At 40.5% G+C, this 22,141-nt stretch overlaps 1 protein-coding gene across 5 annotated transcripts in view; it reads left to right on the top strand.

The window, feature by feature from the left end:
* The window catches only part of lrrcc1 (leucine rich repeat and coiled-coil centrosomal protein 1), a 98,624-nt gene that overhangs the window by 34,335 nt on the left and 42,148 nt on the right, over positions 1 to 22,141 (top strand). For all 5 annotated transcript variants that reach the window (XR_007956896.1, XM_052023198.1, XM_052023195.1 and 2 more), the window contains exons 11-12: positions 9,589 to 9,793; positions 15,029 to 15,168. Coding sequence is in view for 4 of the 5 variants with exons in the window: in XM_052023198.1 (XP_051879158.1) it covers positions 9,589 to 9,793; positions 15,029 to 15,168 (345 nt within the window). In the remaining variant the exon portion in view is untranslated. The remainder of the gene's footprint in view (positions 1 to 9,588; positions 9,794 to 15,028; positions 15,169 to 22,141) is intronic.

Below are 22,141 nucleotides of genomic sequence, written 5' to 3'. Positions count from 1 at the left end.
TTTTTAACACGTACTATTACATAACTTGCTTTCTCACAGAACATAATTTAATTTCAGCCTAATCTAAAATCATTTTCAGGCTGTCTTTTAGGCTCTGGTGGCGCCTTAAATTTGAAGGATTTTTGTAATACAATGGTCCATTTTCAAAATTGGTTCAGACTAATGAAGCAATGTTGTCCTGCTCTTTTTGAAATATTTGGGCAGCTTTGTTTATAAGTTTTGGCTACTGTAATTTTCTTCAAAATTTTGTTCATTGGGCAGCTCCAGTGACCTCCCACCTCTGCTGTTTGCATGGAATTTTTGTTTTCCCTTTGACTGCATAGGTTTCCTCTGAGTGTTTCATTTTCCTACCACATTCCAAAGACGTTCATGTTGGTTGGTTAATAGGCGACTGTAATTTACCCCAACGTGTAGGTGAGTGGTTGAATCCAGGGGAGAGTTGATGGGAATGTGGGGAAAATAAACTGGAATTAGTGTAAGTGGGTGCTTAATGGTTGGTGTTGACCTGGTGTGCCAAAGGGCCAGTTTCCTTGCTGTCTGACTGAAAAAAGAAGTAATAAACCACGAATTAAAACCTGGCGATTGACTTGAATAAATGATTCCATGTAGTCATTTTTGGACTGCATTGTGGTAATGATAGCACAACGGATGCAAACTCCAAGCCTTCACTGTTCCATCAACTTGCATTTAGATAGCACCTTTAACAATGATAAAGCAACTAAGGCACTTGACAGGAACATTATCTCACAAAATTTGCAATCAAACCCCGCAAGGAGTTTAAAGGACAGATGCCTAAAATCCTGGTCAAAGAGGTTGTATGGAGCATCTTGAAGAAGGAAAGAGTCTAGGTTTAAGAAGAGAATTATAGAACTTAGGGTCTAGACAGTGAAGGGATGAAGTCATTGGAGGAAAGAAAGCAGAATTAGAGGAATACAGATATTTCAGAAGGTGAAAAAGGGGAAGTTGGAGAAGTAGAAAAGAGCATTTGAAAGAAGAGCTGAAAATTAAAATGAGTCAGTAATGGACTATAAACTAGGATAGGTCAGTAAATTTGTTTTCTGTAATGCAATTCACTTGACTGCCAGTGTTTGGATGCTAATATCCAGTTCCTGTTGATGCTGCTTAATTACTACAGTTTTAATTACTACAGTCACAGATGTTGATATAAAAGGCAGGAGTGATTTTTTTTGTATGTGTATGTATACTGTATGTGTGTTGCTGCATTTTAGAACTAGAATTTTGCTGAAATAGAACTGGAAAAATAATTTATGGAAATTAAAATTACTGTGAAACTCATTGAAAAAGACTGCAGAAGCTAGAAATCTGAAATAAAAACAAAATCCTGGAAATGCTCAGCAAGTCAGGCAGTATCTGTGGAAAGAGAAGAGGACTTATTTTGGGTCGATAACCTTTCATTAGAACTGGGCACGGCCACTCCCTTGTGTATTGGAATGGCAAATGGGTTTGCCATTCCACTGATTTGACTCTCTCGGCAAGGTCTCTGGAACTCTGGCCAGCTACAAGTTTTGATCACTGGTGATGAATGTCAGGCTGGTTTCCCCCCTCCCCCCCCCACCACCGCCCCTAAAAAATTGTTGGTTTATAAGTTGTCCTGTTCCCACCTACTTGGCTGGAATCAGCCTGCTTTCTTTATTTCTTTCTTTATTTTATTTCTTTATTTGTCATTATACTGTTGCAACAACAACACAACGAGATTATGATGGCACTCCCTTGCCTAATAAAAACCAAAACAGTAAATTGATAAGAGCAATTATGACTATAAAATAAAACAAACATACTTACACAAATATAAAGTATATAAAAAAATAAAAAAGCAGTGTGCGAATGAACCATGATAATGATAATCAGCAGCATGTCAATATATTAAATAACACCACGATGAGTCCAGCCTGTAAAGGGGGGAAGACATAGTATGTGTATGTATGTACGTATAGGAGGTGTCAGTCCATATTCAACAATTTAACAGCTTTGGGGGAAAAAAAGCTGTGTTTCAGTCTTGTAGTGTGTGCATGTATTGTCCTGTATTGCCTACCAGAGGGGAGTAGTTTAAAAAGCTAGTGAGCAGGGTGAGCTGGTTCTCGAATGATGTTTAAAACCCTGCTCTGACATCGAGCCCAATAGATGTCCTCCATCGCTGGTAACTGAGTCCCATCTTGATGACCCTCTGCAGAGCCTTCTGCTCCTTCCTAGTGCAGCTGGCATACCAAGCAGTAATGCTGTATGTCAGGATGCTCTCCACCGCACACCAGTAGAAGTTCACCAGAATGTTCTGAGACAGTCTGGCTTTCCTCAGTTTCCTCAAAAAAAAATAGAGCCGTTGCTGTGCCTTCCTAATGACAGCTGAGGTATGTATTGCCCAGGAAAAGTCCTCGGTAATGTATGCCCCCAGGAACTTAAAACTGGAGACTCTCTCCACAGCCTCGCCACCAATGAACACTGGACCAATCCTGCCTCCACCCTGCCAATCCCACTCCTTTGCCGTGACGGCAAGTGGCAAGATGATCGGCGGGATGAGTTTGACCCCAGCAGCCTGGTCTCTGGAACTCTGAGTCAGCCACAGACCGTGTCCCTTGAATTCATTTGGATAGCTGCATTCCATGGCAGAGTGCCAATGCTGATGGCTCTGCACTGTGCTGTGCAAAGGCCCCATGGGAGGCTGCCGCAACAGCCCTGATGAATTCTTGATAGACTTTCACGAAAGCCACTATATGAGAACAGCTGGTTAATAATTTGCCTATTGGTTCTAGAATAATTTGTCTGTTCCCTTGCCATTGTTTCAGTATTTCCCAGTGTTTCTTTTCCCTCTCTCTGTGCCCCTTCCACACTCTCACCCCAGTCTTCTATTTGAATATCAATAATGTTTCTAGTTGATGAATGAGTATTGTCCATCACCTGTATTTTATTTTTAATGTCAGCACTTTATCCATTGTTCCCCATCTCAGGACAAGAGTGGTTAGAGCTATTGTCAACACCACCCTTCCGTTTAATTTGAATCACCTTTTAGACATATTGGTACATCAACTGTTGTGTGTGTTGTAATGGCACCTTTATCTACCTGTGCTCTTGGTTCAAATGAACTTTCCTAATCAAAATTTTGTACTCCTTCAGACATTAATTCAGTTCTCTATTTACATGTGTCAGTTGAGACAATACTGAAGTAGGTTATTTTGTGTTCACTGATCTTTTTTTTAAACTAATGCTTTGTAATAGCAGTGCTGTTGACTTTTTAAAATTGTTTATTTTAATTCAGTTCATGGCTTTTTTTGTCTTGAAGTTCAATCACACAGCACCGTTTTCTGTTTTGGTAATATGCAATTGAAAATTGATTGGACCTAAAATAAGTTGCATTTGCAACAATTTGTGAGTCAAATCCTGTCAGCTGTGGAATTTCACCAGGCATTTCGCATCATGGGTCAGCCTTGATTTCCACATCCTAGCTACACAGGATGACGTTATCCCTCATACAGCACTCCTTTTGGAACATTTCTAGAGAACTTGGTGCTTGTTATTCAGGGAGCGCCCATTTAGGTCACAGGAAAGCATGTTCTCAACCCAGCAGTGTTTACCTGCAGATCCTTCAGGTCATTGGAAAAACTTAACTAAAATTTGACCTCCCCAGCATTGGTGCATTGCCTTCAACTGCCTAGATACCAAATACTCTTGTCCACTGTCCATCTTTAAAATGTCTCAGTTTTTACACAACTTATGGTTATTTGCCCTATTACCAATAAAAGGCTTGGTCTCAAATTTTGTTGATAAGGCTCATGTGAAGCACCCAGACAAATTTGCTACGTTATTGTGATATAGATGAAAGTTGTTTTTGTGAAGAACAAAATCTCTTCCTTTAATCTCTGGGAATAAAGGTTTTTATAGGCCGTTGATACTAAGTCCATGTTGTTCATCTGAACTCAGTCAGCACATGAGAATATTGTTCATCTGAACTCAATCAGCACATGAGAATGACATGCAAATATGAAGTGTTTTTCATATCCTCTGGTTGTTTCCTAAAAAAAACTTAGCCAATTAATCATAAGTTAATGACTACAGTAGGAAGGGCAACAGGCAGTTTGCACACCAAGGCCCACATATTTTTATATATTTAAAAACTGCATAATTAACCTTGGTGTTGAAAAATGCATTTTGGCTAGAAAATTAAGAGAATGCTCTGTGATTCAAAAATGGGCCCAGAGATCTGTTATGTACATGGAACATTCTTGCATCACCTTGGTTTAATGACAATACAGCATTCCCTCAAGTATTTACAAAACTGAGCTGCAAGGTGATGTGCTAGATTCCTGGAATGGAATTTGAATGCATAAATTAATCTCAGATATAATGTTTAATGAATTAAACTGATGTAATTACATTAAAGGTTATTTATTCATGTAAAAATATTTACGATCAAATAGCTAATTTTATGCATTTGGAAGCAAAGTATTTACTCACCAGATGATTTTACTCTAAACTCTAATTTAGGTAATTAAAAGGTATTAAAATATATATAGTTTGGAATGTATGGGCTTTAAATATTTCAGATGTAAGTGTTCAGTTCTTTAGGGATGTGGCATTGTTAGTAAAATTTACATTTATTGGCCATTCCCAATTGCTAATGTGATGATGGTGATAAGCTGCCTTCTTGAGCTGCTGCAGTCATTGTGGGGAAGGTATTCCTATATGTCTGTTAGGTAAGAAGTTTAAAGATATTAATCCACTGGTATTGGTTTATTATTGTCACTTGTACTGAGGTACAGTGAAAAACTTGTCTTGCATACCGATCTTACAGGTCAATTCATTACACAGTGCAGTTACATTGAGTTAGTACAGGGTGCATTGAGGTAGTACAGAGTAAAGTGTCATAGCTACAGAGGAAGTGCAGTGCAGGTACACAACAATGTAGATTGTGAGGTCAGAGTCCATCTCATCGTATAAGGGAACCGTTCAATAGTTTTATCCCAGTGGGATAGAAGCTGTCCTTGAGCCTGTTGGTATGTTCCCTCAGGCTCCTGCATCTTCTACCTGATGGAAGAGGAGAGAAGAGAGAATGACCTGGGTGGGTGGGGTCTTTGATTATGCTGGTTGCTTCGCCAAGGCAGCGAGGTAAAGACAGAGTCCAAGGAGTGGAGGCTGGTTTCCGTGACATGCTGGGCTGTGTCCACAACTCTCTACAGTTTCTTGCGGTCCTGGGCAGAGCAGTTGCCGTACCAAGCTGTGATGCATCCAGATAGGATGCTTTCTATGGTGCATCGTTAAATGTTGGTGAGTGTCAAAGGGGACATACCGAATTTCTTTAGCCTCCTGAGGAAGTAGAGGTGCTGGTGAGCTTTCTTGGCTGTGGCATCTATGTGATTTTTACCAGGACAGGCTATTTGTGATGTTCACTCCCAGGAACTTGAAGCTCTCAACCCTCTCGACCTCAGCACCGTTGATGTAGACAGGTGCATGTACACCACCCTCTTGAAGTCAATGACCAGCTCTTTTGTTGACATTGAGGGAAAGGTTATTGTCATGACACCGTGCCACTAAGCTCTCTATCTCCTTCCTGTTCCCCAACTCATCGTTGTTTGACGTATGGCCTAATACGGTGGTATATGCAAACTTGTAGATGGAGTTAGAGCAGAATCTGGTCACACAGTCATGAGTATATAGGGAGTAGAGTAATCCAGTGACAAAGGATCAATGACTTATTTACCTAGCCAGAGTGTTCAGATGGTAAATGGCAGATTGTACCTTTCTCATGCACTGGCTGTTAGTATCCTTGTAGGTGAAAGGGTGTGCTGACAAAGAAGATTTCACAAGTGCTGCAGTGCATTTTGTAGATGACATGCTCATGGTGGAGGGCATGAATGTTAAGACTGATAGTGCCAATTAAGTGGTTTGCTTTTTCTTTTATAGTGCTAAAATTTAGAATGCTTTTAGAATGACTACCGCTCCACCTTCAGTACCAGAATTCCAAGCAAACTTGTCTCCTAACTCCTAGACCTGGGAATCAACACCTCCCCTTGCAACTGAATCCTTGACTTCCTGACCAACAGACCACAATCAGTAAGAATAGGCAGCAACACCTCCGCCATGGTTATCCTCAACACAGGTGCCCCACAAGGCTGTGTACTCGGCCCTCTACTCTACTCCCTTTATACTCATGACTGTGTGGCCAGATTCTGCTCTAACTCCATCAACAAGATGACACTACTGTAGTGGGCTGGATCTCCATTGATGATGAGCTGGAGTATAGGAAGGAGATAGAGAGCCTAGCAGCCTGGTGTCTTGACAACAACCTTTCCCTCAATATCAGCCAAACAAAAGAGCCAGTCATTGAAACAGGCACATGCTCCTGTTTACATCAATGGTGCTGAGGTGGAGAGGGTTGAGAACTTCAAGTTCCTTGAAGTGAACATCACCAGTAGCCTGTCGTGGTCCAACCATGTAGATGCCATGGGCAAGAAAGTGCACCAGTGCCTCTACTTCCTCAAGAAACTCAAGAAATTTGGCATGGCCCCTTTGACCCTCACCAATTTTTATAGATACACCATAGAAAGCATCCTATCTGGATGCATCACAGCTTGGTATGGCAACTGCTTTGCCTGTGACCACAAGAAACTGCAGAGAGTTGTGGACATGGCTCCCTCCATGGACTCTGTCTATACTTCTTGCTGCCTTGGTAAAGCAGCCAATGTAATCAGAAGATCCCACCCACCCCAGACATTCTCCTCCTCCTCTCCCATTGGGCAGAAGATACAAAAGCCTGAAAGCATATACCACCAGGCTCAAGAACAGCTTCTGTCCCTAGTACGATAAGATGGACTCTTGACCTCACAATCTATCTCGTTTGGCCTTGCAGTTTACTGTATGCCTGCACTGCACTTTTTCTGTAATTGTAACTCTTTATTCTGCATTCTGTTATTGTTTTCCCTTGTACTACCTCAATGCACTGATGTCATGAAATGATCTGTATGGATGGCATGCAAAACAAAGTTTTTCACTGTACCTCAGTTCATGTGACAATAATAAACCAATTTACTTCAGTTACTGAGGTAGGTGTATGGTATTCCATCCCACTCCCTTGTCTACATAAATGATAGATGAGGTCTGGAGAATCAAGAGGTGATTGCAAAATACCATATATGGTATGATCTGTATTCTGGTAAAGTTTTCGGGTAGCACTGTGGTGCAGCTGGTAGAGCCACTGCCTTTCAGCACTAGAGACCTGGGTTAAATCCTGAACTTGGGTGCTGTCTGAGTGGAGTTTGCATTTTCTCCCTGTGACCACGTGGGTTTCCGCCAGGTGCTCCAGTTTCCTCCCACAGCCCAAAGACGTGTTGGTTGGTAGGTTAATTGGCCACACTGCATTACATTACCCCTCCTAGTGTGCAGGAGAGTGGTAGAGTTGATGATGTGGGGAAAATAAAAGAACAGGTTTAATGTAGGATTATTGTAAATGGGTGGTTGGTGGTAACTGTGGCTATTTCCATGTTGTATCTCTCTTTGACTCAATGATAGTGGTGATTCCCAAGATGTTGGTGTTAAAATATTCAGCAAAGTAAGTGTTAAAGGAAGGATATTGCCTGGCATTTTCTGATGTGAATGTTACTTGATACCAGCCTATCCCTGAATGTTGAATAGGTTTAATAGTTATTATTATCTGAAAAATGTTCTGTCAATTCCCACCTGTTAATGCCAGTGTCAAGGGGCTGCCATTGTTATCATGTCTCTGAAATTTGTTTTTGTCCACATTTGGACCAAAGCTGCAGTGAGATTGGAGTGTGTGGTCCTGATATAAACCAGACTCTGCATCAGATAGCAGGTTATTGATGAGTAAGCACCACTTAGCAGTATAGTGAACGATGTCTTTTATCACATTGCTGCTTATTGGGAAAAGACTGACAGTATTGGATTGGATTTGCACTATTTTTGCTGTACAGGTAGTATCTAGGCAATCTCCCACTTTGAATGCCATGATTTTTAGGAAGTACAGAAAATAAGTAGATGTTAAAATCTGAAATCTTGTAACAAGTAGTTAATGTGTCTTCTCAGTTTATTGAATCCATTAATAACATGCAAACTGCAATTTTTACACCAAACTTAGATACCTTGTTAATTTTCATATATAATAAAGCATCATTCACTCTCACCGTATTATTTTTGGGGTAGACAATTTATTTTAATTGCAGGATAATATGCAATAATGGCAGAAAACAACTTCCTGTAAATAAAAATGAAAGCTAATTCTCTTACCCATCAATAGTTTCATAGGGTTTTTTTTCTGTAGAGGCAAATGTGTGCTTGGATTTAAAAAGTGCCATAAGCAAACCAGTGTAATGTGATTCCTTGGCAGTATGCCATGTGTAGGCACAGGGCAAACAATAATTCTCAAGTGTTCTTATTGGCTGCTGCCCCTGTGATTTAGTGCGTTTTTTTTTTGTTTAATCCACCCAGGTTTGGATTGGAGAAATCAGACACTGTTTTTTCATTTTGTTGTTCTTAAACTCATTAATGTTAGAATTATCTGCTTTGTTGTTTTCTGTAATGATTAAAAACAGTGGCATATTTGGTTCCCATGAAAGTGCTGTTTGAAGGAGATATAGACTTATCAGTTGAGAAATTGATATTGTTCGTGTCCTTAAATCATTGAAAACCAAATAGTATTTTTTTTTAACAAATACGATTCACTGTTTGTGAATTATTTTTGTAATGCAGCTTTTGTTGTGATTCAGTATGGAATATGTTCAAAGTATTTTCTTTCAGTGCTTCAGTGATTCCACAGTGCCTTGTCACCAAAGCCATAATAAATGTGCCTGTCTGTTATATGATGCATTTGGGAAGCAAGGTTATTATGAATAATTTCCTTGAGCTGTGAAATACTTATTTTACATTAACTATTTATAGTGCTTTTTATTTTACTGTTAACACTAATAATAGTTATGAGCATGTATAAATAGATTGGGAACAATTGAGGTATTTTAGAACACCCCTAAGACTGGAATTTTGCACATTTTTTGTTAACTTAAAACAATTCTGATTTTGCTACTTTAGTCAGGTGTACTACTTCCAAAATTCTACAGAGAGCTAAATTCATTATTATTGTCTAGTATCTTGCTAGCAGAAGACAGTATTGTTTAATTATTGATGAAATGAGCCGCTATTATTTGAATATACCCTATTACACTAATTATATGACAGTGTTGAAAATTATTCAAAACACCATCTTTGAATGAAAGAAAATGCCTATAACATTTCTATATTTTTTTCTGCTTTTTGTTTTTGACAAAAACCGCTGATAATTCTATTTTTTCAAATATTGACTTCATAGGAGGAAAGCTGAATTTGTTTAATGTACTAGAACTGATTACTCACTCAAATGATGCATTAAATGTGTGTCAATTGGGTGAATTTTATTTAATAAGTGTATTTCCTTCAAAGCAATATAATATTATTTTGGTTGATGCCCTCCGGGTGCATTATAGCCTACCATGCGATCCTTTAATTGGTTCAGACTTTGAGATCAGTAACTTTTTTGATTTCTTTTTTTCAGTTCCATTTTTAATTATTTTTATTACATTATAATTCCAGGCTAAAAGAGTTGCTTGTGAAAGAGAAAGAAGGCAAAAGCCAATTACAAACTTATGTTGCAGAGTTAAAAAAGAAAGTAGGAATTCTTACAGAGGAGTTAAGAAAGATGAAGTGTACTGAGGAGGATCAACGTAAAGTCCTGAAATCTCTTGAAGAAACACTTTTGAAGGCAGAGACACAAAGGCTTCAACAACAGACAATGGAGGTAATTCCATACCATTGAATATATGATGTGATTTGTAAAAATAATTAATGTCACATTTATGTGTCCATTGCAGAATTGCATGAAACTTCATTGATGCAGTGCATCACAAAATTATCCTAATGCCAATGATCTAGCCTCCACAACCCTCCGGGGTAGAGAATTCCAGAGATCCACCACTGTCTGCAAAACAAAATTTTACGCACCTCTGTTTTATTTGACTGACGTTTATCTTGGAACCATGTCCTATTCTTTAAGTTCTTTCACTCGTGCAAAGGTCTCTGTTCTAGACCCTTATTAAAATTGTCCAATTTGATTGAAGTGCCTTTTGTCATTCTTTGTAGCAAGGTGCATTAGTTCGCACATTTTACGTGGAATTTTATCTACTTTTTCATTATACAACCCTTGTAAGGTCTATCTTGCCTCCTGAAATCCTCCTTACTGTTTGCTATGCTTCCAAGTTGGGTTTCGTTTGTACATCGTGAAATTTTACCCGCTGTTTATACGCATTTAAACATATTGTCCCTAAAACTGAGCCCTGGAGAAGTGTATGGCACAAGAGGGAGACTATATGGTCCACTGTGTTGTTGCTAGCTGGAAATAAACAGCTCTTTTTTGCTTCCTAGCTCTCTGCCCAGAACCTTATGGGTTACTTCCTTATGGGTTCCTGCCAAGGGAGTTCTCCACCGTCATCCTGGTACATTCCACCTTAGTAAATGTCAAGCTGGCGCGGGGGGAGCTGAGTACCTTGATCAAACAGTCATGATACAGTGCACCCAGATGTCTTCCTGATCATCGTGGAGGGCTTTAACTAGGCTAACTGAAGAAGTCTCTGATCAACTACCACCAACATGTCACCTGTAGAACCAGAGAAGTTGACACACTTGATCACTGCTACACCACCATCAAGAATGCCCACGGTGCCACCCTGTGCCCACACTTGGCACTCCTGATCACCTGGCTGTACTCTTGGCATATAGGCAGAGACTGAGGACCCAGCACCAACAGTGAGGACCACGAAGGTATGATCAAGGGAGGTGGAGGTCTGTTTACAGGACTGCTTTGAATTGGTGGACTGGACCATATTCAGGAATTCATCCTCTGATCTGAATGAATATGCCACAGCCATTACTGACTTCATCGAGACCTGTGAGGACGAGTGTGTGCCTTTTGAGAATATACTGAGTTTTCCCAAACCAGAAGCCCTGGATGAACCAAGAGATTTGCATTCTGCTGAAGGCCAGATCTGTGGCATTCAAGACCAGTGATCCAGAGTCTCACGAGAAGTCCAGGTACAACTATGGAAGGCCATCCTGAGAGCAAAAAGACAATTCTGATTGAAACTAGAGACGTAATTGGATGCACGACAGTTACGGCAGGGTTTGCATGCCATTACTTGCTATGGTGAAACCTAACAGTATAAATGGCAGTGATGCTTCACACCCTGACGAGCTCAATGCCTTTTATGCATGCTTTGAAAGGAAGAATAACACTACACCTGTGCAGACACTACAGCATCTGGTGACCCTGTGATCTCTGTTTCAGAGGCCGATGTTCGAACATATTTCAAGGGGGTGAACCCTCAAGATGTTAGGCCCCGATGGTGTACCTGGCTGGGTACTGAAAATCTGTGTCAACCAACTGGCTGGAATGTTCAAGGACATCTTCAACCTCTCACTGCTGTAGTCTGAGGTTCACACGTTCTTCAAAGGGCAACAATCATACCGGTGCCCAAGAAGAGCAGAGTGAGCTGCCTCAATGACTATTGAGTAGTAGTACTCATATCTACTGTGATGAAGTGCTTGAGAGGTTGATTATGGCTAGATTTAACTCCAGCCTGAGCAAGAACCTGGACCCACTGTAATTCGCCTACCACCACAACAGGTCTACAGTAGAGGCTATCTCACTGGCTCTCCACTCAGCTTTGGAGCACCTAGACAACAGCAAAACATACGTCAGGCTGCTGTTTATCGATTACAGCTCAGTGTTCGACACCACCATCCCCTCAGTATTAATCACCAAGCATCTAAACCTGGGCCTTTGTACCTCCCTCTGCAACTGGATCCTCGACTTCCTCGTTGGGAAACCACAGTCAGTACAGATCAGTAACAACATCTCCTCCTTGCTGACAATCAACACAGACACAACTCAAGGATGTGTGCTTAGCTCACTGCTCTACTCTCTCTACACTCATGACTGTGCAACCAAGCACAGCTCAAACACCATCTATAACTTTGCTGATAACACTAGTGTTGTTAATAAAATCTCGGATGGCAACGAGGAGGTGTACAGGAGTGAGATAGATCAGCTGGTTGAGTGGTGTCGCAAACACAATCTCGCACTCAATGTCAGCAAGACCAAGGAAATGATTGTGGACTTCATGAAGGGGAAGTCGGGAGACATGCACCAGTCCTCATTGAGGGGTCAGCGGTGGAAAGGGTGAGCAGATTTAAATTCCTGACTGACAACATCTCCGAGGATCTGTCCCAGACCCAACACATTGATGCAATCATGAAGAAGGCAAGCCAGCAGCTCTACTTGGTTAGGAGTTTGAGGAGATTTGGTATGTCAGCAAAGACTCTTGCACATTTCTATAGATATACGGTGGAGAGCATTCTGACTAGCTGCATCACAGCCTGGTATGGAGGCTCCAATGCACAGGATCGCAAAACTCAGCCAGCTCCATCACAGGCACAACCCTTCCCACCATCGAGGACATCTTCAAGAAGCGGCATCCATCATTAAGGACCCTCACCATCCAGGACATGTCCTCTTCTTGGTACTACCATTGGGGAGGAGGTACAGAAGCCCGAAGACCCACACTCAACAATTCAGGGACAGCTTCTTCTGCTCCATCATCAGAATTCTGAACCGTCCATGAACCCATGAAGACTACTTCAATATTCCTTTTTTTTGCACTATTTATTTATTTTTTAATTTATAGAAATGTTATGTCTTTGCACTGTACTGCTGCAAAACAAATTTCACATCATATAAGACAGTGCTAATAAACCCGATTCTGATTCATTTTAACTACCTGTTCTCAAATATTGCCTTGCTCTTGTGCCACCCTGCATTGTTCCGCTGATGAAAGCTCCAGCTTATTTCAAGAATCACCAATCTGTCTCAGTTAACCTTCTACCTTTGTCTGATGACTCAATTTAATTTGTTTGTCCTTGTTACCAAACAAAGGCTTTACTTCCAAAGACATTAAGTTGGTGTCCATATTTCCTGTAGTTTTTGTAATACGCTGTACAATTGTTGAGATGCTCTTTCACAAATACTCTCTATCTGTTTTCCTTACTCAGATAGTTTTGTTGTAACCATCTTGAGCTGCAGCCTGTAACTTTGTTTGCTAGTGTCTGCCAGCTGTAAGACTCCTCAGCATTTCTCAAGCCCACATGACCTGCGGTCTCCTCAGACAGGGCCAGTGCAATGTGGATCTCCTCTCTATTCCAGTCTATGATGCTTTGAAAAACACAGTCCCTCAATATGCGTGACTCACTCCAGTCCACTCCCAGGATTGCTGTGTCATCCCGATTTTAAGTTCCCACTTCCTCAACAGCAGGAGGGAAAACAGGTTGTGAGAAGGGTGATGAAAGTTCTTAATGATGGCTGTAGCTCTGCGAACGCAGCGTTGCTGATAGATCGCCATCAAAAAGGGGAGAGGGGCACCAATGATCCTGCTGGCTGTCTTCACCATCCTATTGAGCTGCTGTTGTTCGTAGGCCTTGTAGCTACCAAACCAGGAGGTGAGGCAGTAGGTCAGGATGCTTTCAATGGTGCCCCTGTAAAAAGTGATGAGGTATGGAATAGGGAGGCCTGCCTTTCTAAGTCTCCGGAGGGGGTAAAGCCGCTACTGGGCTTTTTTAACGATGGCTGCAGTGTTAATAGTGGAGGTCAGGTCATCTGCTAAGTGAACCCCCGGGAACTTAATGTTGCTGACAAATATGAGGCTGGCTTCAGTGAGATTTAAAGGGGATCTGGATGAACAGGCCTGAAGCCATGGAATTCTGCATTAGGAATTACCTATGGATACTTCCTTTTCTATTACTATCACTCCACCTTTACATTCTGGTCCAACCTTAACCCCAGCTACCCTGTCACCATCTTGAATCGACCGCAGCTATGCCTACCTGATGCCCAGCACAACCTTGAGGTCCCCGTTTTCCCTAATGATGATCCTCCAACTGATATTCCCTCACGTTGTTAGCTTTCTGGCCACTCAACCTACACGCACAAATTGTTTTTAAAGTACTGTTGACAGAGGCCCAGAGTATGTCTGTTGTTCCAGACTTACTGATGATACAAAGCTGGGTGGCATTGTGATTTGTGAGGATGGTGCAGAGAAGCTTCAAGGAGATATATTGTCTAAGTAATTAGATGAAGATGTGTGTGGCCGATAGAATATAATGTGGAAAAATATAAGGTCATTAGTTTAAAAAAAAAATAGAAAAGCTAGACTTTTTTAAATTGTTGAGATTGGCAGGTGTTCAGAGAGACCAAGATGTCCTTGTACACAAAACAGTGAAAGTTAATGTGCACAAATTGCAAACAATTAAAAAAGTTGCATGGTATGTTGACTTTTATTGCAAAAGGAATTGAGTGCTAGTGTAGAAACATCTTGCTGCAATTATGTAGGATTGATCATAGGGATGGCAAATTTGATGTGTAAGGGACGATTAAGCAGATTGGGTCTATATTCAAGTTCAGAAGAATTATTTTGCAGGGTAAATGCAGGAATGGTGTTTTCCTGGTTGAAGTGTTTCAGAACCATGGGTTACAGCCTCCAAATAAAAGGTTCACCTTTCAAATCTGAGATAAATATTTATTTACCCAGAGGATGTCGTCTTTGGAATTCTCAACCCAATAAGGTTGTGGAGGCTCATTTGCTGAGCATATCAAGATACCATAAGATGTTTGGATATTCAGAGAAATAAGCGATATGGAGTTAGTTCAGGGAAGTGGTGCTGTATGATCTTATTGAAAGGCCAAACGCCTTCTCCTATTTATGCTTCTTAAATGAAGGCTATGCTTAGCTGCTTTGTCCTACAGTTCTGGAGCTGAGAAGTATCTGGTGTCATTACCACCTCTGCATGATATGCAGGGAGTTTAATTTTTATTGATGCTGGTAATGAATGGCTAATGAAATTGTTAGTAAACTTTTTGAGTTATTTGATGCAATTTGACTTTGATTTATTGTACAACCTTAATGGGCTTGATGATCATTGTGTGCAGATGAAACGAATTCAAGAAACAGAGCTGAAAGCTTCAGCAGCCCAAAGAGAAGTAGATTTACTACAGGTCTCCCTCCGTCAGCAAAAAGAAAAAGTACAGCAACTGCAGGAGCTTCTCACTTGCAGAGAGCAAGAGCACAGGTATGGGGAATATTGTAGGGTTGATTTGCATAATTGAATAGAACTGTTCTTCCTTCACAAGATCACAAGACAAGGGAGCAGAAGCAGGCCATTCGGCCCATCGAGTCTGCTCGAAGGAAAGAGAAAGAGGAATGGGGGAAGAAACTAAAAGAAAAAAAACCTATTCTAATCCCAATTTCCAGCCTTATCCCCATATCCCTTGATATCCTGATTATTTAGATATCTATCTATCTCCTCCTTGAACGCCTCCACTGATCTGGCCTCCACTGCTGTACGTGGCAAGAAGTTCCACAAATTCACCACCCCCTGGCTAAAGAAATTTTTCCTCATCTCTGTTTTGAAACTGTACCCTCTAATTCTAAGATTGTGCCCTCTGGTCCTGGACTCACCCACCAAGGGAAACAGCCTAGCCACATTTACTCTGTCCTTTCCTATCAATATTTTAAATGTCGCTATGAGGTCCCCTCTCATTCTTCTGTACTCCAGTGAGTACAGTCCAAGAGCCGACAAACGCTCCTCATACGCAAGCCCTTTCATTCCTGGAATCATCCTCGTAAATCTCCTCTGAACCCTCTCCAACGTCAACACATCCTTCCTAAGATGTGGGGCCCAAAACTGCGCACAATATTCCAAATGAGGCCTCACTAGTGCCCCGTAGAGCCTCATCAACACTTCCTTACTTTTATACACTATACCTCTCGAAATGAATGCCGACATAGCATTCGCTTTCTTTACCACCGATCCGACCTGGTGGTTAACCTTTAAGGTATCCTGCACGAGTACCCCCAAGTCCCTTTGTACTCCCGTGCTTTGGATTTTCTCTCCTCCTAGATAATAATCTGCCCGCTTATTTCTGCTTCCAAAGTGTACAACTGCACATTTCCCTACATTGAATCTCATCTGCCATTTCCTTGCCCATTCTCCTAAACTGTCTAGGTCCTTCTGCAACCTTCCTATCTCTTCAATACTCCCTACTCCTCCCCCTATCTTGGTGTCATCCGCAAACTTAGCCACGAAACCATTTATTCCATCATCCAAATCGTTAATGTACAAGGTAAAAAGGAGCGGTCCCAACACCGACCCCTGCGGCACACCACTAGTAACCGGTAACCAACCAGAACGAGATCCTTTTATTTCCACTCTTTGCCTCCTGTCAACCAGCCAATGCTCCACCCATTCTGTTATCCTACCCGTAATTCCATGACCTCTCATCTTATTAATCAGTCTCTTGTGAGGCACCTTATCAAAGGCCTTTTGAAAGTCTAAATACACAACATCTACCGCCTCTCCCTTATCCACCTTACCTGTGATTTCTTCAAAAAAACTCCAATAGGTTGGTCAGGCAGGATCTTCCCTTCACAAAACCATGTTGGCTAGGACCTATCTTGCCTTGCGCCTCTAGGTATTCCGTAACCCTGTCTTTGAGGATAGATTCCAATAACTTTCCCACCACTGACGTCAGACTAATAGGTCTGTAATTTCCTTTATGCTGCCTCCCACCTTTCTTATACAACGGAACTACATTTGCGACCCTCCAGTCCTCTGGAACCACGCTGGAATCTATCGATTTCTGGAAAATTATCGCCAATGCCTCCGCTATCTCTAAAGCCACCTCCTTCAGAACCCGGGGATGCACCTCATCTGGTCCGGGAGACTTATCAGTCTTTAGCCCATTTAGTTTTCCTAGCACCTTCTCCCTAGTAATCTTAACTGAACTCAATTCCATTTCGTGAGACTCCTGACTAACCGGCACATTGCTGATGTCCTCCACGGTGAAGACCGATGCCAAATATTCATTCAATTCCTCTGCCATCTCTCTATCGTCCATTATAATAGCTCCTGCACCGTTATCAATTGGTCCTATATCAACCCGTGTCTCTCTTTTACACCTTATGTATTTAAAAAAACTCTTAGTATCCTTTCGAATGTTATCCGCCAACTTCCTTTCATAATTCATCTTTTCTTTCCTAATGACCTTCTTAGTTTCTCTCTGCAGGTTTTTAAAAGCTTCCCAGTCTTCTGTTTTCCCACTAATTTTTGCTTCTTTGTACGCCGCCCCTTTTGCTTTTATTTTAGCCTTCACCTCTCTCGTTATCCACATTTGTGCCTTTTTTCCATTCAAAACCTTTTTTCATGGAATATATCTATCCTGCAATTTCCTTATTTCCTGTAGAAATTCCTTCCATTTCTCCTCTGCCGTCCCTCCAGCCAGCTTACTCTTCCAATCAATTAGGGCCAACTCCTCTCTCATACCATTGTAATTTCCTTTGTTCCTTGGTAACTACCAATGCCTGAAGCTATCATAAACTAATAAATGGAGACCAGTAATTCAGTAAATCACCTCTAATTTTAAACTAAATTTAGAACTTGAACATAAATAAAGGATTTTTAAAAATTGTGCTTTCAATTAAATAGCTTGTAGCATTTACTGACCTTTCCTAAGTGATAAAGTCAAGATTAGGGATGTTTGTTGTGATTGTACACTACTAATTCTGTTTGAAAATCATCACATAATGAAGAAACTCATACTTCTATATAGCAAGACCAGGACAACATTTAAGCATGGGCTAATAATCTCCATTGTGAGAGAGCTTAACCACCTACTGATGCCGTTTAGGTGCATTCCCCTTTCCCAAGTCTCCCCCACCTCCACACTCCCCCCCCCCCCCCACACACTTTGCCACAGCACCACCTCTACCATTCACCATTGGCTAAAAGGTAAGTTGGACCAGTACCAGTGTGGCTGTAAGTATAAGTTTCTTGTAGCAAGTGACTTGCCCAATTCTCCAAAGTCTTTTCATCATCCACAAAGCAAAAGTCAGCAATGTGATGGGATACTCTCCACTTGGCTGGACAGGTGCTGCTGCAACATCAACGAAGGAGCTTGATAATATTCAAGTAACAGCAATCCACTTGATTGCTAACCCCATCTGTCACCCTTAAGCATTTACTCCCTCCACCACAATTATCATAATCTGCTTGCTTTGTATTTTTCCAGCACAAGGGCTAACCCCTTCAGCATTTCTCACACAACGTGCATGCAGACTGCAGGCAAAAATTTTACACAAAAAAAATTAGATGCCACCAAGTTTAATTTAGTTCCCAACATATCCTCTGTTTGCCTTGTGCAGTGATTTTTGTAATAATTTTAGGATGAAATTTATTTTCTGTTCACCAAGAAGCATATCTGAGTAAATGGTGTTGTCGTTAATTTCAGAAAGATTTATATAAATATGTATAAAAGAGTAAACTGATCCTTTAGTTGAACATGCTGTGCAAAATGCCATAGTTCCAAATATTTCTAGCCTTAAAATTACTTCATGTTAATAAACGAAAGAATTTTTAGGCTTGCATTAATTTTTGAAAGGTTCATAATTGCATTTAGTTGGCATGTTCAAGCAATACAGATTCTATCATGTTGTTAATCCATAAACTGTAGTTGGAAGCATAGCAGGAATATTTATATGCCAATGACTGTTTGTTAACAAGCCCATCTTTTAATGTATATCCTAATTTGCCCTTGAGAAGACCATGGCCTTGAACGAAGTCTGTGTTGAAGGTACTTGTTTCTTTCTCTAGCCAGTCTCATGTGATAGATGGCAACTTAATTCCAGTCCATTCTGTGGGTACTGAGTGACCTATGAGGTCATTATGATAATTGCAGACTCTTCCACAGATGGGGCAGGAGTAGGCAGGTGGGTAGTTTGCAAAGAAGTGTACTCCTGCTATTTATGCAAGACTTGTGTGCTTCAGATGCCTGGATTCTGATTACCATCCTGAATGCTTTTTCTCCATGAATTCTCAAGAGTCAGTGGGAATACTGCACTTTTTTATTTTAGGAGGCTTTGCTCCTTGAATCTTGTACTCCGACCACCTAGAATTCTCTTCCTCTGACAGAGCTTGGAATATAACAACAGCTTCAGGGAGCCTGTCGTCTGCCAAACAAATAATGTGACCTGCCGAACATAGCTGACTGCATGTGATTAGGACCTCAGTGGTGGGGATGTTAGCCCAGGAGAGCCTGCTGATGTTGGTTTATTTATTCTTTCAGTGAAGTTAGATGTGATCTTAACTGCATAACTATTTTAAAGAAAAAAAGTGCAGGGAGCAGCGTCAACTACTACGTGGCCTTTTTGAACTTCACTAAAGCCCTTGATCCATTAATCATGAGAGATTGTGAGGCACCTTACTCAAATTTAACTGCACATAGGAAATTCTTCATTATTTTACATCTGTTTCATGATCCATTTAAGCCAAGACCCTAACTGATAGGTCTACAACAGAGTCAAATTCAGTGAAGACCTATGTGAAACAAGGCTGCACAATGTTTTCCTCAATCTTTCCTGTCACAATATTGTACTTTGGGTCCAACGCTCCTTGTTAGCTCGCTCAGTGGGGAGTGGAGCTAATCTTCAGAACTGATGGGAAATTGAGTACACTCCAAAATCAAGGTTACCCCAGTCTCAGTAGTCAAACTGCTTGTGTTCGTGTGCTTGGAGGCTGAGCTCCAGGACCTCAAAGTTTCTTCACTGAACCATATAAGGAAATGGGCCTTGTACTCAACTTTCACAAGACAAAGGTCCTCTACCAACCTGCCTACACTATACAACACTGCTTTCAATAATAAAAGTCCATGGTGAGAGCTTGGAAATATGGACCATTTGCCATACCTCTCATTGAAAACAAACATCGATGATGAAATTTATCATTGCTTTCAAAGAAGCAACTAGACCTTTGGTGGATCTGAGGAGAAGGGTGTTTCAAAATCAACACCTCAGACTTGGCACAAAACTCATGGTCTACCATTTATCAGTGATTCCTGCCCTTACCCCCAATGTGCTTCAGATACCCAAACTACATGCAGCAGGCATCCTAAGACACAGAAATTACCACCAAAGAATCACTATCTCTGTGTTACCAGATATAGTTGTAGATAGTTACCACCAATACCATTTCCACAAGGTCCATATTTTCTAAGGTCTTGCCATGAACTTTTATTGTTGGAAGGCACTGTTGTGCAGTATAAGTAAGTTGGTAGAAGACCTTTGTTTTGTCAAGGTTGGGCATAAGGCCTATTCCTCCTCCCACCCCCTGTATGGTTCAGTGAAAAAACAATGATGTCTTAGACCTCATCCTCTGAGCACACAAACACAAGTGCCATTTGCATACCATACTTTGATTTGGGTAACTTTGGTTCTGGAGTGTAGTCACCATAGGTTGGACAATTTCCCATTAGTTCTGAAGATTAGCTTCATTCCCAAGAGCAGTTTGTTGGATATGAGGTACAATATTGTGATAAGAAAGACTGAGAAAACTTTCAGGGCAATGAAATAGCCTTATGTCACACCAGTCTTCACTAAGTTTGCCTCTGTTGTAGACCCATTGGACTGGACCATTGTTTGCATGCCATTATGAAGCAAACATAAAACAGTGACAAATTTCTGTGTGCTGCTAAATTTGAGGAGTGTATTCCATAGTTCCCCATGAGTAATAGGGTCAAAGGTTTCAGTGCGAATACAAAAAACCATGTGTAGTAGCTCCCTGCGTTTTGCTCAAAGTTGAAGATCACATACATCCATGTGCTTCTAGATGGACAGAATATGCACTACCACTCTGAGCAGCTATTTGGTAACTGGAAGGTGGTGGTTGAACAGTATTCTGGTGATGACTTTCCCTGTGTTGGACAGCACGGAGATCCCTCTAATAGTTCCAATAGTCAGACTGGATGCCCTCCTTGAAGATGGTCACGAATGCAGCATCTTTGAGTTTCCCACTCCAAGATGTGGCGAATGAGATTGTTGATTCACAAGAGACTTACAGTGCTGCTGGGTAAGTAGTTCCAGGATTAGTAAATGTGTCTGAGTTCAGTATTTCCCATCTAATTTCACTGTAGTGGAAATGTCTCGCTAAGAAATGAATTCATCTCAATCAGAGTGTCATCAGATGTAATGTTCTATTTTCAATTCAACTTGCTTTTATTTAAACGGGTTGTATACTGCATAATTCGTGCACTATTGATATTTATTTGTCATACATATTTTATAAAATGTTTTTTATTCTTGGATTATACTGAAACTTGGATAAATATCTTAAATAACTGGTTATGTTTTCCATTGCATCATGTCATGTATGGTATTTTGGTGCATCTCTAATCAACAGCTGCAGTTTCTCAGTTGGAGGAATGATTTAAATGGGTCACTGAATATTTATTACCAAGTAGTTGATTAGATTTAGCTGTTTGCTTTACTTAATGCTTGAAAATGAAAGCTATAATAGTAAGTAGGAATAGCAGCTTAAGTAATTACTTTTATTTATCATTAATCATTCTGTACACAAAATAAATGGTTTAGTATTATTTTATGACCTTTATTTTAAAATGAAATTATCCACTCTAGTATTTTTTGTTCTATTGTTGAAGTATATTGAAACAGTTATATTTTTGTCTCTTTTAATTTTGCTTTGCATTTTTATTCATTATTTGGTACTTACAAAACTTTCAGTAAATCTTCATAGAAAAAGATAATTAATTTTAACTTCTACTATTCTAGTTGCAGTAATTTCTACTCCTAACTTTTTCCATTATCATTGACTGCAGATGTTATTTCCTGTTCTCACACTGATCTCAGCAATTAACCATGCATCAATTGCACACAAACCTCATCTTCATCTCTACTGCTTCCTTTGCCATCTTTTGTCAGTCTTACTCTACTGTTGCCCATCTCCAGTGATGTATTATTTATAAATATCTATCACGGTCTCTCTGATATTCAAAATTATGTTGATTATGCTGCTTGTCTCTATTTAGTTAATTGGTGACAATCCACCTACATTGTCAGAAAGAAACTAGTTCAGCCTCAAGCATATATGTGGAGGTTAAATTAGGTTGACAGTGCAATAGTGAAGGTGTGCTGCATTGCTTTTGGGTGAATTGTTAAAAGAATGCTTTGCTCAAATGGTTATTTTAAAAAAATGT

The sequence above is a fragment of the Pristis pectinata genome, chromosome 9, assembly GCF_009764475.1.
Source record: "Pristis pectinata isolate sPriPec2 chromosome 9, sPriPec2.1.pri, whole genome shotgun sequence".
In the NCBI taxonomy this organism is placed as follows: Eukaryota; Metazoa; Chordata; class Chondrichthyes; order Rhinopristiformes; family Pristidae; genus Pristis; species Pristis pectinata.
This window is presented reverse-complemented; position numbering and strand designations above follow the sequence as displayed.